At 40.0% G+C, this 17715-nt stretch overlaps 1 protein-coding gene across 1 annotated transcript in view; it reads left to right on the top strand.

The window, feature by feature from the left end:
* Positions 1-17034, top strand: part of LOC131904046 (protein argonaute-3) — a 74790-nt gene extending 57756 nt beyond the window's left edge. The window contains exons 12-18 of the mRNA XM_059254967.1: positions 867-1026; positions 2247-2337; positions 4319-4513; positions 5246-5380; positions 7757-7858; positions 14799-14998; positions 15796-17034. Coding sequence (XP_059110950.1) covers positions 867-1026; positions 2247-2337; positions 4319-4513; positions 5246-5380; positions 7757-7858; positions 14799-14998; positions 15796-15904 — 992 coding nt within the window. The 3' untranslated portion in view covers positions 15905-17034. The remainder of the gene's footprint in view (positions 1-866; positions 1027-2246; positions 2338-4318; positions 4514-5245; positions 5381-7756; positions 7859-14798; positions 14999-15795) is intronic.
* Positions 17035-17715: the final 681 nt, after the last annotated feature.

Below are 17715 nucleotides of genomic sequence, written 5' to 3'. Positions count from 1 at the left end.
AATCAACAGCATTCATATTGTTAAAAGTATTAATTATGAATATGATTACTGCATTGCCCACAGTTTGCATTAAAGCCCACTGTTGGTGTTGAACAGCATAGTCTGGCAAGTGTTTGTCTGTCCATTGTTCTGGCACCACACAGAAGAGTTTCCCTGTTGTTCAGTCCCTCTGTTCATCCTGCTCCCCCTGCAGATCTTGAAACCACCGGTTGTTTCTACTATCACTCTCGTTTTCCTTTTTCTGTATTGTCACAGGTGGAGTCATTTGTATGTCGTCGTATGTGGTCATCTTTCTTTCCCTTTTTGTTTTCAAGACAGAGTTTCTCTGTGTAGCCCTGGCTGTCCTGGAACTTGCTCTGTAGACCAGGCTGACCTCGAACCTGGAGACCCCCTGCCTCTGCCTCTGAGTGCTGGAATTAAAGGTATACGCCACCACCAGGCGGTGGTGGCGCACGCCTTTAATCCCAGCACTCGGGAGGCAGAGCCAGGTGGATCTCTGTGAGTTCGAGGCCAGCCTGGGCTACCAAGTGAGTTCCAGGAAAGGCGCAAAGCTACACAGAGAAACCCTGTCTCGAAAAACCAAAAAAAAAAAAAAAAAAAAAGGTATGCGCCACCATGCCTGACTAAAAGTATAAATCTTTAGATACACTCTTCATATGCAAAAATAAACCAATAGAAAAATTCTAAGTTAATGCTTAATATGTCCATGCATTTTGCTAGCACTGTTTTAGTATTGGTACAATTTCAGGTACCCTATAATATACCATGATATATTCCAGGGTACCCTTCATAGCCTTATTGTCAGTGAGTGAATTTATTTTCAGGTGTCTTCTTTTCTAACTGGGCCATTTGTGTTTGTTCCTTAGCGGAGGTGAAACGTGTAGGAGATACACTTTTGGGTATGGCCACACAGTGTGTGCAAGTCAAGAATGTAATAAAAACATCTCCTCAAACTCTCTCAAACTTGTGCCTAAAGATCAATGTTAAACTTGGAGGAATCAATAATATTCTTGTACCTCATCAAAGGTAAGCTATTCTATTTCACTCTTTTTTTTTTTTTTTTTTTTTTTACATAGGCCTAACTAACTACTATCAGATACTAGAGGCAACCTTACTGATTCTTCCTGTGAACTATATAGACAATTTAGCAAGGTAAAGAGATTGTTGGAGCTGGAGACATAACTGAATGGTTAAACACACCTTTCACCCCAGCACTCGGGAGGCAGAGGCAAGTGGATCTCTGTGAGTTTGAGGCCAGCCTGGTTTACAGAGCGAGCTCCAGGACAGCTATAGTGAGTCTGTCTTGTTAAACAGGCGATAAGTTTCATAAATGAAGTAGAGAATTTAGTCAACATGTTCAAGAACTAAGAAATAGTCAATATTTTTTTAAATTTATAACCTTTATTTTATATGTATCTCTGTGCACATGCATGTGCAGTGCCCGTGGAGGCCAGAGAGAAGTGTTGGATCCCCCAGGACTGGAGTTACAGAGGGTTGTAAGCCACCATGTGCGATGTGAAGCATTAAACCCCAGTTCTCTGGGCAAACAACTGCTGAGCCATCTCTCAGCCCCAGTTTTTTCATTTTAAAGGGTGAAGTTTTAAAATAAAAGGAAATGCTGGGGTTTTATAATTATTAAATATATACTCAAATTTTATTCTTTGGGCCAGGGAATAGTAGATGCCTATAATCCCTGCCTAAAAATGTAAAATATACTAAAACTGAACATCAAAGGCTTGCTGATTCTTTTTGTCCTTAAGTCTCATAGACTTAAAATGTAAGTAATTTCTTTTAAATGAATGAAATTTAATGATATATTATGAAGAAACATATCATTTTTTTCCACATTACAGAGAATATTAGCATCAGTTGTCTTTTGCAACCACAGTACCCCTGTTTAAAACATGAAAGTTCTCACAAGACATCAGAGAAATGTAACAGACTAGAGATTCATGAGTTAAGAGTTTCTCGGGATTCATGTGGTGGTGCACTCCTTTAATCCCAGTACTCAGGAGGCAGAGACAGGCAGATCTCTGTGAGTTCAAGGCCAGCCTGGCACACAGAGAAACCCTATCTTGAAAAAAAAAAAAAAAGGAAGAAGAAGAGTTAGTGAGCAGTTGAGGTCTGTGAAGGTCTGTTGTCTGTAGAGGGCGTCCTCTGGACTGTCAGTGGCTTGCAATTATATTGCAATCATGTGAAACAGATGAAACAAATGAAGTCTAACCCTTTAAAAAACTGTGTTTAAGACCTTCTGTGTTCCAGCAACCAGTGATCTTCCTGGGCGCAGATGTCACTCACCCACCTGCTGGTGATGGAAAGAAGCCCTCCATTGCTGCTGTGAGTCCCACCAGACGAGTCTGCCTTATCTAAAGTGCACACGAATAGCAGTGCTTTGGTTCTGCATTTCAAAATCTGATGTGTGATATTCTTTTTTATTAATCTTCTGGGTGCCAGTGTTCTTGTTCTCAGTCATGTCCTCCTCCGCTGCCCTCTGCAGTAGTGCTCCCTTCTCTAGCTGGGCCCTGTATTCTCCCAGTTCATCTCCTTAGGTATATGAGATACAGATAAAATAAAATTTCAAACTTAGGCACCACGTATGCGAGAGAACATGTAGTGTCTGTCTTTCTAAGACTGGCTTATTTTACTTAACAAAATGATTTCCATTGTATCCATTTTTCTGAACATACTGATTTCATGTTTTTATATCTGCATAAAATTCCATTGAGTGTACATGTACTACATTTTCTTTTTTATTACATTTATTTATTTATTTATTTATTTATTTATTTATTTATTTATTTATTTGGGGGAGGTGTATGTGAAGGTCAGAGGTCAGAGATAACTTGCAGGAGTTGGCTGTCTCCTTCCACCAAGCCTGACAATCTGAGTTCCATCCCTGGAACCCACCCTAACCCAGATTACTGGCCCCTGCACCCCATTTTATTTATCCATTCATCTGCTAATGAACATCTAAGCTGGTATGCTTTCCTAGCTGTTGTGAATAGTGCAGCCATAAACATGGAGGCACAAGGATCTTTGTGGCCTGTGTTGACTTTAAGTTCTTCAGGCGTGTACCCAAGAGCGGTATAACTATGCAGTATGGTAGTCCTAGATTCAGTGTTTTGAAAAGCCTGTCAACTGGCTTCAGTTGTGGCTGCTCACGTGTACGTCCCCACCAACGATGGGTAAGGTCCTCCTTTAACACCTGTTGTGGGTGGCAGCCATTCTGACTGGGTGAGATGGGATCACAGCACTTTTTATTCTCATTTCCCTTAAGGTTGAGGACATTGAACCCCTTTCCAAGTTTGCTTATTGGCTTTGTCTCTCCTCTTTGTTATTACACTTATTTGTGCTACGGCACGCATGTGGAGATAGAGGACAACTTGAGGAGTTAATTCTCCTTCTACCATGTAGATCCCAGAGATCAAATCCAGGCTGCTGGGCTTGGCTGCAGGTGTCTTTGCCTGCTGAGCTATCTCTCTGGCCCTGTGTTTCTTCTCTTCAGAGCTGTCTGCTCACTTTATTGGCCCATTATTGCTTGGATGATTTGGGTTTTCTCTTTTAAGATCTCATTTTTATTTTATGTATATGAGTGTTTTGCCTGCATGTGTGTCTGTCACCAAATATGGGAAGTCCCCACGGAGGCCAGAGGGCATTGGATCCCTGAAATGGGAGTTACAGACAGTTGTGAGCCACCATGTGGGTGCTTGGAACTGAACCAGGGTCTTCTGCATGAACAGCCAATGTTCCTAACTGCTCAGCCATCTCTCAGACCCTGACGTATACTTTGTTTTGTGGGGTGAGGGAGTAGTGTTTAATCTTTACAGTTCTTTAATGATTTTCTTGTAGCCAACTTTCATTATTGCCCTTTGGGTTTGAGAGTTTTTGCCAAAATCAGTCATTCTGGTGTTAGGGGTACGAGTTCCATATAATACACCTATTAAATCTATTAACCTCCTTAAATCTCCTGTAACTGTTGTAATTTGTCTGCTTGTTCTTTCTATAACTGTGCAACCTCTGCCTCTCCATGTACACACACTCACATGTAGGGGAAGCATATACATGTGCCCAAACATGCAAAATATGGATATGCACACATATACACCACACACATGAAAATGAAAAAAGAAAAAAATGCTGCCTAATTGTTTTTGACCCTATTCTAGTCTTTTATTCTGTTCTCTACTGAGGATTGTCTAGTTTTTGTTACTTTTGAAGTAAATCATGATAAACAGTAAGACTACAATAAAATATGTATGTAAATGAAGACAGTTTAGTTTTGATTATTTTAATTTTTTTCTCACTTTTCCCAACTTAGGTTGTAGGTAGTATGGATGCCCATCCAAGCAGATACTGTGCCACAGTACGAGTTCAGAGACCTCGGCAGGAAATCATCCAGGACTTGGCCTCCATGGTCCGGGAACTGCTCATCCAATTTTATAAGTCAACCCGATTCAAACCTACTCGCATTATCTTTTATCGGGATGGTGTTTCAGAAGGACAGTTTAGACAGGTTGGTTGCCTGGAATATATTTAGATCATAAATAAACCAAATACTATGTTTATGATGTGCTATTGAGTTCTGAGGGTGAACACCTGAAATTAAAAGTTCCCAAAATCAAAGCTGACACTTGGGTAGATCTTCCTTTTTAAAGTGTTCCTATGGATGTGTGAGCCTTCACTGCCGTGCTCACAGTTAAAAATGAAGTGGAGAAGCGTATTGAGCTGTGAAGTAAGTAATGTTAAGAAGTCCAGAGGCGGGCCTGGAGAGGTGGCTTAGTGGTTAAGAGTGCTTGCTGCTCTTGCAGAGGACCTGAGTTCGGTTCCTAGCACCCACATCAGATGGCTTACTACAACCTGTAACTCCAGGGCATCTGATGCCCTTTTCTGGCATCCAGGGCACCTGTAGTCATGTGCACAAACTCACACCACACACATACACATGACTTAAAATAAAATTGGTCTAGCCAGGTGGTGATTACACATGTCTTTAATCCCAGCACTCAGGAGTCAGAGGCAGGAGGATCTCTCTGAGTTTAGGGCCAGCCTGGTCTACAGAGTGAGTTCCAGGACAGCTAGGGCTACACAGAGAAACCTCTTTTGTCTCGAAAAAAAACCTAAAGATAAATGAATGAATTAAAATTGATCTTTAAGAATAAGTCATGAAGTTACATGATTATCTTACTTTGGAATATGTAAAAGAAACAGCTGGCTGTATTCAATCTTTCTGTTGTATCTTCTCTAGGTGTTGTACTATGAGCTACTGGCAATTCGAGAAGCCTGTATCAGTTTGGAGAAAGACTATCAACCTGGAATAACCTACATTGTAGTTCAGAAGAGACATCACACACGACTGTTCTGTGCTGACAGAGCAGAAAGGGTGATTATATCTGTCATAATATATAATATATATATATAATATATAGTTATAGCCAAGCTCCCGCCCCACCATCAGGCTTCCCCTATCCATCTCTCCTTTCCTTCCTCACTGTGGCCCTCTCCCTCCTTCCTTCTCTCCTTTCCTGTCTCTATCCCTTCTTACTTCTTTCTTCCTCTCCTCCCTTTCTTTTTGTGGTGCTGGAAATAATACTCAGGGCCTCATGGCTATATACAGTGGGCTGTATACCCAACCTAAGAACATTGCTGTTGAACTGATTTAATCTTCCCAAACACTATGCAATTATTGTTATATATAATAGTACATATTATATATAATGTCTATTATTATTGTCAGTATATTTTTATACCTATAAAACCTAACTTAGATGCAATGATGATGAATGTCCAGTATTTAGTAATACCACTCATCCATTTGCTTACCTTTACTCATGTTCTAAATAATTCTAATAATGGCTGGGATGTAGCTTAATGGAGTGCTTAGATATAATGCACATTTCAGGCCATGGGTTCAGTTCCCAAAAATGAAAAGAAAATAGATGGGAGATTATTATAGTTGAGAAAACAGAGAGGTGAAATACCTTGTCCTACAGTATACACCTAGAGACTAGAACTGTGGTATGGACCCAGTATTCTGCTTCCTCTTTAAATAGGTTATAGCTTCTATATGGTATGTGTTGCTAATTTTTTAGGCTCAAGGGTTTTTTGTTTTGTTTTGTTTATATTTATTTTTATTTTTGTACATTAGTGTTTTGCCATGGGTGTCAGGTCCTCTGGAACTGGAGTTACAGACAGTTATGAACTGCCATGTGGAAGCTGGGAATTGAACCTGGTTCCTCTGGAAGAGCAATCAGTGCTCTTAACCACTTGTAGCAAGAATCTTAAAGAGTCTTATTAATAAAAACAAACCTGAGGCCAGTTATTGGGGTGAACACTAGAAGATCAGAGAGACAGAACAGGCCACAGCTAACCTCACCTGGCCAACTTCTCAGCTGGTCTTGTTTCCTCAGACTGGAAGCCTCTGAGTCCTCATCCAAAATGAATCTCAGCTGAACTGCTGCTCCAAAGCCTGAAAGCTTAACCAGCCAAATGCTTAACCAGCCAAATGCTTCTAGTTTCTGGTCCTCACGCCTTATATACCTTTCTGCTTTCTACCATCACTCCCTGGGATTAAAGGCTTGCTTTCTGGGATTAAAGGCGTGAGTCACCATGCCTGGCTGTATCCTTGATCACATGGATTTCTGCCTCTGGAATGCTAGGATTAAAGGCGTGTGCTACCACTGCCTAACCTTTATGTTTAATATTGTGGGTTCTGTCTCTGACCCCAGATAAGTTTATTAGCATGCACAATATTTGGGGGAATACAATACCACAACCACTGAGCCATCTCTCCAGCCCCTTCTTTTTATTTATTTACTTATTTATTTTTATTTTATGTACATTGATGTTTGTGTTTTTTGTTTTTTGAGACAGGGTTTCTCTGCACAACAGTCCAAGATGGTCTCAAACTCACTGAGATCTGCCTGCCTCTGCTTCCTGGAATTAAAGGCATGTGCCACCACCACCCAGCTTTAATCTCAGCACTTGGAAGTCAGAGACAGGTAGATCTCTGTGAGTTTGAGGCCAGCCTGGTTTGCATAGCAAGTTCCAGGCCAACATGAACTACGTAATGAAACTCTGTCTCAAAAAAAAAGCTTTTCATTATTAAACATCTTAGTCCATCAGAGAAAATCTCCTATAAAATATTAAGACTGATAGTATGGAATAAAAAGAATTGAGCCTTTATAATCATTTCATGTTTTAGTCCCAGCTCTGCCCTCATTGCCTGCTAGTAGGCAATTGTTTTTATATTTCTGAGCCTTGGCTTGCCCAAATAATACCTTACTTACAGGATTGTCATCAAAATACAAAAATATTGTACCACCAGGTGGTGGTGGCACACGCCTTTAATCCCAGCACTCGGGAGGCAGAGCCAGGTGGATCTCTGTGAGTTCGAGGCCAGCCTGGACTACAGAGCAAGTTTCAGGACAGGCTCCAATACTACATAGAGAAACCCTGTCTCAAAAAAACAAAATTAAACAAAAGGAAGGGAGGGAGGGAAGGGAAGGGAAGTGAGGGGAGGAAAGGAAGGAAAAGAAAGAAAGAGAGAGAGAGAGAAAGAAAGAAAGAAAATTTTTTTAAAAAAGACTAGGAACTAAGACTATGTGAGGTCTGTACTTAATGCTTGCTTAAGTAATATTTCAGGCTGAAAGTAGTAAAATGTGGGGATCAGTTTATGTACTTGAACATTTTTAATGTACTTCTGATACATTTTTTAAACTTACCTTGTTGGTTTGAAATCTGATCCACAAACATGTAGGTGGGGAGAAGTGGAAACATCCCCGCTGGAACCACGGTCGACACCGACATCACTCACCCGTACGAGTTTGACTTCTATCTCTGCAGTCATGCAGGCATCCAGGTAAGCCTACTCCTACATCCAATGTTTTCATTTAGAACTTCAGTTCTTATGTGGTTCTTTCAGAGCCTCAGCAAAAAGAGAAATAATATTTTCTCTGCATTACTAGTTATGTCCACATGTAACTTTTAGTAAGGGAATTCCTCCCTTTTCCTTACTTTGAAAAGGAAATATGTTTATGAAAATAGCAGGATTAGCTTAATAGAATAAGTCTCCCTGCATATGACCCTAGATTTAATGCAAAACTTAATAAAATTTTACTTATTTATATTAATTTTAAGGTTATTATACAAAATAATAGGTTTTATTATGGCATTTTCATACATATGTGTCATTTTGCTTGGTTACCATTCATTCTCTTCCCCTAACACCCCATCTCCAAATTCAGGTCACATGTTTTCTGTTACCTTCTCTTTCTCTCCATCAATTGAGATCTCTTCCTCCCTTCTCATTATCTGCTTTCTAGTTTTATGATCTATACATACACATGTGTAAATAAACACATTTATATGTACATATACATATATGTACACATAATTTTAAATCTCGATTTCACATATAAAAGAAAATATCTGGTGTTATCTTTTTGAATCTGGCTTATTTTGCTTATGTTAAGTCATTATGTTAATGACTTCCAACATCATGATCTCACTTTATGACTCCAAACACTTCCACTGCATACTGGATATGGTGGCACAGGCTTGTAATCTCAGCACTTAGGAGGTTAGGCAGGAGGATCAAGAGTTCAAAGCCAATCTTGGCTACATAGTGGGTGTGAGGCCAGCTGGAACTTCATGAAATCCTGTCAGAAAAAAACAAACAAACAAAAAACCCATATATGTACCACGTCTTCCTTATCTATTCTCTGTCCATGGACATCCAGGCTGGTACCATTTCCTAGCTGTACTCACTGCATCAGTAAACATGAGTGTATACAGTACACATACATACACATAGGCAAAACACTCATAAGTACAACATAAAATAAGTAAACTAAGATTCCTGCCCTGATTTCTTTAATGACCTACTGATCATTCAAGTGTGGACTGTTCATTCCCTGTGCATTTGTATAGTGTCTGTGGTTTTTCTTGCTATGGATTTCTAGTTTTGTTGCTCTATGATCTGAAAAGACAGAAGAAATTATTTCAAGTTTTTGTGCTTGATAAGACTTGATTTGTAAACAATATATCAAATAAATAAATATCTTTTTTAAAAAAAGCTAAAATCCAAACATGATACTGCATACTCACAATCCTAGTACATGGAGGCTGAGGCAGGAGGATGTAAGTGTAAGTTTCTGTCCTGCCAGCAACTCCCCAATACCCAGCAGCCACTTCCCAAATTACCACACAGAGGCTTATATCAATTATAAATGCTCAGCCGGTAACTCAGGCTAAGTACTAACTAGCTCTCACACTTAAATTAACCTATAACTCTTATCTATGTTTAGCCATGTGGCTTGATAACTTTTCTCAGTACAACATTCTCATCTTGCTTCCTCTGCATCCAGCTGGCAACTCCTGACTCTACCCTTCCTCTTCCCAGCATTCTTAGTTTGGTCACCCTGCCTGTACTTCCTGCCTGACTACTGGCCAATCAGCATTTTATTAAACCAACTTCGAGTGACAAATCTTTACAGTATACAAGAGGATTATTCCACAGCATTTCCACCTTTTTGTCTAATTAAAAAGGAAGGTTTTAACTTTAACATAGTAAGATTATATGCAACAAAAATAGTTATTAAGTAAGAATTACAGTAACATTAATCCATTTGCATTTGGTAAAATTAGAGAAAATACTTAATTATCTATCTTTATAAGTCTAAAGTTTTGTATCTAGTTTACTTTCTATTATATCTAAAGAAAACTATCATTATAACTATTTAGTGTTCAGCTCCATTAAAGACCTCAGAAGGGTAAAATGTTACCTAATGATAGGAACCTCAAGCTGCCTGGACAATCACCCAAAGTTCCTCTGCAACATTGGGACATCCATCTTTGGCCTACAGGCCTAGCATATCTGATAGACTTACCCATGAAGCGGGATTTTTGAAGGACTGTCTCACTTTATCTTGGCAAAGTTCTGCAGTCGCTTTCTATTGTGTCCTGTTTGTCCAATTTGTACAGAATACTGTCAGCAGTTGAGTCAAGGGTGCTTTCTTTGTCCACATGAGTAGCTTTTGCCATAAAAAAAAACCAACTCCATATGGAGTTTCATGAATGCCCATCATCCTCTTTGAAGTAATTGGTGCTGCCAGGAGCAGACATGTCTCACTATCAAGAAATGCCTAATTTCTTAGAACATTTTAAATGCCATATTCTGTAGGTCTTTGAAGTGTTTGAAGATTACCTACCTATCTAGAAATATATCTCTGTATGACTTTGAAAACCCGACTAATGTGACTGTAGCGGGAATGTTTCTCTAGGGGTCCCGCCAAGCCCCGGCAGCCCTGCAGCCCACTTATAAAATAATTACTCAGAAGCTTGTATTACTTATAAACTGTATGGCCATGCCAGGCTTCTTGCTATCTGTTCTTATATCTTAATTAACCCATTTCTATTAATCTATAACTTGCCACATGGCACGTGGCTTACCAGTACTTTACATGTTGCTTGTCCTGGCGATGGCTGGCAGCGTCTCCTCCCCAGCCTTCCTGTTCCCAGAATTCTCCTCTCTCTTTGTCTCACCTATACTTCCTGCCTGGCTACTGGCCAATCAACGCTTTATTTATTAACCAATCAGAGCAACACATTCACAGCATAGAGAACATCTCACAGCACATGACTATAAGTTTGCTATTATAGATGACTATTAATCTGTATTTCTTAATTATATATTACATTTTTTTTTTTTTTTTGGTTTTTTCGAGACAGGGTTTCTCTGTGTAGCTTTGCGCCTTTCCTGGATGTCGCTCTGTAGACCAGGCTGGCCTCGAACTCACAGAGATCCGCCTGGCTCTGCCTCCGGAGTGCTGGGATTAAAGGCGTGCGCCACCACCGCCCGGCTTATATATTACATTTTTAAATGAGCTGCATAAACATAATACCCTAAACAAGAGTAGAAATATACATATAGTATAACAAAATTAAACTTTAAATTTATATCAATAAACCAAAATCCATACCAATGTAAAATATGTAAGATTAATAGTTGGGTTTTTTTTTATTAAAGTAGATTCAATAATCTAGCCTTTTATCCTATCATTTCTATATCCTCCCTTTTTCTCTTCAGAACAAGATCCCTGAATCTAATCTCCTTTCTCTAGCTTTTTTCATGACCTTTATCCATAACAACTTGTAACCGACCCCCCTAAACGATGACAAACATTTATAATTTATTTTTGGCAATGTGGATGTAGTTCTCAAGACTGCTTCCTGCTGATTGGGGGTGCTGGTAATCTTTGGGGGACCCTGAGAAAATTTAGGATTATGGTCAAGTTCTGACTGGAGTATTCTGTGAGGCTGGATCATCTTAGCTAGCAGCCTTGAAGCTGTTTTGAATGCTGGATCATCTGGGCCATTTTTATTGGTGTCTGGTCCTCTTGTACTGAGAATATATAAACTTTTAAAGGTAACATACATTTCTGAATTAATACAAATGTAAACTGTGCATTGTACATAAGCCAGTCAAAGATAATTTTTTATTTTATGTCTGAGCAGGTAAAAATATATGTTATGTGTCTTGTAGGTACTTTTAGGTTTATCTTTCCATGTCTGTAGTTAGGATTTCAGAGGGTCTTCCTCGATCAAACCTGATTTTTCTTAACCCAGTCTCTCATTTCCTGTGGAAATAAAAACACAACTCCTCCCCCAAAGTAACATATCTTTTGACTTAAATTTTGAAGTCAAGATAATTTTAAAATATGTAGGTTGGATTAATCCACCAACTTTTATAATCAAATGTCTCTTAGCAGCTGTTGCTCCTTCCTCAGCAGTCACACAACTCAAATACAACACAATGACATACAGTATCCAGACTCTGTATATTTTCCATCTTTACGTGGCCTTTTTTTTATATTACTTTACTCTCTTTTTAAGGACTTTATTATTTTAAAACTATATATCTCTTTTTTATGACTGTTTATACCTTCTCTTTTCGCTCCCAAGCCCATGTATATTTTTAAACACACTGTGAACCATTTAGAGGTTTGTTTGTTTGGTTTTTTTTTGTTTTTTTTTTTTTTATCTGAATCTGTCTTTACTGCATATCTCTTTTTCTGACCACATGGGCCTTTAAACTGCTAAACAGGAGTGGCTTAGTCAACTGGCTCTGCCCTATTCCTTGGTTCTGAGTGCCTAGCTTCATGGCAGAGGTACTGGTAGGAGCCATGTTTATCACCCCAACTCTGGGGAATTTCTGTGCTGCCACCGAAGTAGCATGTTGCTGGCTGCTCATAAACACCATATAAGTGTTTGATAGTAGAACCTCTTAAAAGAGCCACCCATTTTTGCCACTAATGCTGAGTCAGGAAGCTGTCTCTTAAAGGAGCCATGCCTCTGCTCACCACCAGCAAACAGAGTCCACCTGAGAAAAAACGGTTACCAGGAAGCCAAGTTTGCCTTCGTTTTTGTGTGTTTAGAATCGTTTTTTTTTGTTTGTTTGTTTGTTTGTTGTTTGTTTTTTGTTTTTTTTTGGTTTTTCGAGACAGGGTTTCTCTGTGTAGCTTTGCACCTTTTTCCTGGAACTCACTTGGTAGCCCAGGCTGGCCTCGAACTCACAGAGATCCGCCTGGCTCTGCCTCCCGAGTGCTGGGATTAAAGGCGTGTGCCACCACTGCCCGGCTAGAATCGTTTTTTTAAGCTTTCTCAGGTTTTATATGGAAATTCTTTCCAAACATTTGGACACTACATATAGGCAGAAGTTTCTGTCCTGCCAGCAACTTCAAATACCTAGCAGCCACTTCCCAAATTACCACACAGAGGCTTATGTTAATTATAAATACTCAGCCGGTAGCTCAGGCTTATTACTAACTAGCTCTTATACTTAAATTAACCCCTAGTTCTTATGTTTAGCCACCTGGCTTGGTACCTTTTCTCAGTACAACATTCTCATCTTGCTTCCTCTGCATCTGGCTGGCAGCTCCTGACTCCACCCTTCCTCTTCCTAGCATTCTTAGTTTGGTTGCGCCACCTATACTTCCTGCCTGACTACTGGCCAATCAACCTTTTATTAAACAAATTTGAGTGACAAATCTTTACAGTATACAAGAGGATTATTCCATAGCAGGAGGACCATCTGAATTAAATGCAAACCCAAGCTACATAGCATGACCTCGTCTCAAAAACCAAAAATAAGTAAAATATAGGCAGGGATATAGCTTAGTGCTGTGCCTGACATGTTCAAGACCTTGGGTTTAATCCCTAGCGTTGGGAAAAGAGGGGAGGGGAGGGGGTAGAGGGCAAATGACAAAATCCAAAAGATAGAATAAAAATGCCAATAATCATGACAAAAATGTTTAATCTCACTAGCCACCACACGAATGCAAATTAAACCTACACTGAGATTCCATCTCAGCCCAGTCAGAATGGCTGTCATTAAGAAAATAATGAACGGGCTGGAGATACCATTCAGATGATAGAATATTTGCCTGGCATGTAGGAAACACTAGGTTTAATCCCCAACACCCAATAAGCCATGAACCTGTGCATGTCAGTAACACCAACACTCTGAAAGTGGAGGCAGAAGGGTAAGAAGTTCGGGGTGACCCTTGCCTACCTAGTGAGGTCACAAACAATCTAGGATTTATAAGACCTTGTCTGGGGCAGGCAGGAAGGAAGAGGGAGAGAGAGCACAGCAACAGATACTGGCAAAGAGAGACACAAAGAAACCATACATGCTGGTCTACAGCACTATACACTAGTGCAGCCATCATAAAAATCAGTGTATAGAGAATCCTCAAAAAAATTAAAAATAGAACTACCACCCAGTGCTACCAATCCTGGGTATTTACCGACAGGACTCCAAGTCAATGTACCAGAGACACTTAGACACCAGTGTTTACTGCATTTACTCTAGTCACAATAGCTGAGTTATGGAACTAACCTAGGTGTCCATCAATAATGGAATGGAAATAAAATCTGGAGTATATATATACAATGGAATTTTTCTCAGCCATAAAGAAAAAGTTATATTATTTACATGAAAATAGATGCAACTGGAAATACTCGTGTTAAGCAAATTAAGTTTCATAGAGAAAGCTATTGCATACCTTTTCTCATCTGTAGGTAAACTGTCTGGGGACAGAGGGGGAAAGGAGGGGGTAAAGCAGAAGAAAGGGAAGGGGTACAAAGAGTGGGTTAGCATGCTTAAAGTAAGTTATATACGGCTGTGACAATGGTCTTCTGTAACGAAGTACATGTGCAACCAAGATACACCAATGAAAAATGTGTGTTACTGTAGTGCGAATCCTAATTGGGCTTATTAATAAAAACCTGGAGTCAGATATCAGGATGAAAGCTGAAAGACAGAGAAGCAGAGCAGCAGCTACTAGAAAGACTTCTCACCTCTAGGAATCCTCAGACTGAAAGGAGCTCCTGTCTCCACCCTGCCTTATCACTTCCTGTTTCCTCCTCCCAAGTGCTGAGATAAAAGGTGTGTGCCACCACTGCCTGGCCTCTAGTGGCTAGCTCCACACTCTGATCTCCAGGCAAGTTTTATTTGTTAGAGCAAAACAAAATATCACTACAAGTTATTACTGTGTATATATGTGAGTATTAATATGGCAGCAGGGTGTACATGCCATTGCACAAATGTGGAGGTCAGAAAACAGCTTTGTGGATCCCGTTCTCTCCATCCACTGTTACATGGGATCTAAGAATCAAACTCAGGTCACCAGGCTTGTGCAGCAAACACTTAGCCAGTGAGCCGTCTTGCCAGTTCACCAATGAAAACGTTTTAAAAAGAAGTTTAGAAATCAACAGACTACACCATTTCTTCTCCATAGGGAACCAGCCGTCCGTCACACTATCATGTCTTGTGGGATGACAACTGCTTCACTGCAGATGAACTCCAGCTGCTGACTTACCAGCTCTGTCACACCTACGTACGCTGTACAAGATCCGTTTCTATCCCCGCACCAGCGTACTATGCTCACCTGGTGGCATTCAGAGCCAGATATCATCTTGTGGACAAGGAGCATGACAGGTAATATAAAAGCATAAAGAGTGGGGATTCTCAAACCAAATCCAGTGCAGTCTGATTTCCTTAGGCCGTTTCTGTAAGCACCTCCACGTCTGTGTATACCCCTGTGGGCCTAGTCTTCCGTCCAGAACTGAAGTTCCACAGGCTGTCAGACAGCCAGTGTGCTGTGTGACAAGTGATGACAACTGATGCTCAAAATAAGGTTTTCTACACAAACACTGTGTGGTTACTAATAACAGAGTGAGCTGGGGCTGCAGAGATGAATGGCTCAGCAGTTGGGAGCTCTGACCGTTCCCCTAGACCTGGGACCTGGGTTCGATTCCCAGCACCCACATGGTGACTCACAACTGTCTGTTATTACAGTTCCAGGGAAATTCATGGCACACGGTGCATGGGGGTGTGGAGGGGGATGTGCAGGCAAAATATCCCAACACATTAAAAATTAAATAAACCTTTAAAAAACATAGAATAATCTAGTAACTTAGTTGCTTCCCCAAATTACCCAAGGAAGATATTGTTAGTAATGTGTGTGTGTGTGTGTGTGTGTGTGTGTGTGTGTGTGTGTACATATTAGACAAAAATGATATAATGTCTGGGATTATTTCTAATTAATCCTGAGAAAAAATGAAAGAACCAAAGTAAAATTGGACATATTGAAGCTAAATGATGGACACAAAGTTCATTATACCAGTTTCTCTTTGCTGGTATTTTTGGAATTTTCTACAACATGTACTTTTCTTCAGAATCATTACATGAGGACGGAAGGTTTATGCTTGTGTTCATTAACCCTTCTCTTACAGTGCTGAGGGAAGCCACGTTTCAGGACAGAGCAATGGGCGGGATCCACAGGCTCTTGCCAAGGCTGTACAGATTCACCAAGATACCTTACGCACAATGTACTTCGCTTAACAAGTCCAAGTGTGTTCCCTGAGAGGAAGAGCTGAAAGACCAGTCAACATACAGTGTATGTTTCAGTGGAGTCGGATCCCTGGGGACACTCCAGCCACACAGAAGCCAACACTGTGTAGGTCTGGGCCTTTTGTTGATCCCAGGAATCTGTTCACTTTGTCGAGGAACGTAGTACCGTTGTGCACTAGGAACCAGCCAGCTGCTTTTTTGCAGTGTCCTGTAGGAAGCGTCGCGGTTGTTTGTTTCCACTTCTTACTGTCTAACCCTTTAATGCCTTTACCTCAAGTCGCTTGGCAGCACAACTGTCTTTGCAAAAAAGTAAAGAAAACGTGAATGATGGTTTAAAAACGCAAACCTACACAAATAATGATTGTTCAGTTATATGTGCAGAAAGAGTGATGTGCATTCATCTATTCTTGTAAAGGAGTCTGTATTTTACATACACAGGTGTGTACTTCATGTGCATATATATCTAGATCCAGGTTAATGATATATATGTATCTGTGTGTCTGTGTTCCAGTTCATTCCACTGGGGAACTTTCTTTTCCTTGTAGCCCTCCTTAGGCCACTGACATTTCTGTCACTCCCTACTCGCCTTCAGCATCTACACTTTTGTCCATATTGCTACAAATGACACTCACATGTTCTCATGTATGATTCATTTGAAGTAAAGCATGGCAAACTAGATTTTTGTTTCTACTTTAGGTCCCCGACTCCTAGCTCCTAGCTCATACACAGTTCTGAGTCCTCGGCTCCTGGGGCCATGTTTGCGAGTGTCTGCTCCATCTTGCTCTGGACTTACCTTTGCCATGTGTGCACTGTGTATAGGAACAGTGGCAGCCTGAGTATTCCTTTCTGTAGTGAGTGTGGTAAAGCTGCTATAAATACAAAACCTTGTCAGAGACTTTCTGATCAGTGACAAATGTTCTAAAGCCTCTGTTTGTATGAGTCATACCTGGAAATCCCTTAAAGCTTTTATAAAGGGTAAATATTTTAAAAATCTGAAACTCTGTAGGATGGAAAGAGAAAAGGAATTAGGGGTTTTTGTTTTTTGCTAGTTTACTTACTGCCCTCACACCTTAATGTGATTTTCATATATATTTTATATATGTGTATGTATATATATATAAACATATATGTATGTTGCAGTACAGCTCCTTTTGCTTTTATATTCATTAGAATAGTGCTTTAACAATTATAAACTGCATTGGCTACATCTTTTATAGAAATGTAATCATGTTTAAGGACAGACTAGTTTCGCTCTATTTAGTGCAATAAGCAGTTTGAAAGGAAAATGGTCTCTGTCGTCTTCACCACGGACCACAGGAAGAAGAGACACCTCTGTTATTTTAAAGGGGGCAAAGTAATACAGCCTTAATGTCAGAAGGAGAGCTTCCTAATTTTCAGTTTTAAAGCATGTCCTCAAAAATCACAGTCAAGGAAGTAAAACCGACCAAAAGAGCCTCACTAGAGACCAGAAACACAGCTGCACTTCAGTTTTTAAAAATGACAGTGATAGCCAGGTGGTGGTGGTGCACACCTTTAATCCCAGCACTCGGGAGGCAGAGGCAGGCTGAGTTCTGAGTTCTGGGCTACAGAGCAAGTTTCAGGACAGCCAAAGCTACACAGAGAAACCCTATCTCGGGAAAGAAAAAAAAAAGACAGTGAACAGCTTAAGATTTAAAATTTTTTAATTATTTAAAATAGATCTTGATTGTTGAAGAATTGTGCTTCTTTGACCAAAAGGAATCCAGAAAATACTGGATGAATTTTTTTCTATCTTTTAACCAATGTAACTTTCTCTTTAAAAT

This window comes from Peromyscus eremicus, chromosome 2 (assembly GCF_949786415.1).
Source record: "Peromyscus eremicus chromosome 2, PerEre_H2_v1, whole genome shotgun sequence".
NCBI classification, from domain to species: domain Eukaryota; kingdom Metazoa; phylum Chordata; class Mammalia; order Rodentia; family Cricetidae; genus Peromyscus; species Peromyscus eremicus.
This window is presented reverse-complemented; position numbering and strand designations above follow the sequence as displayed.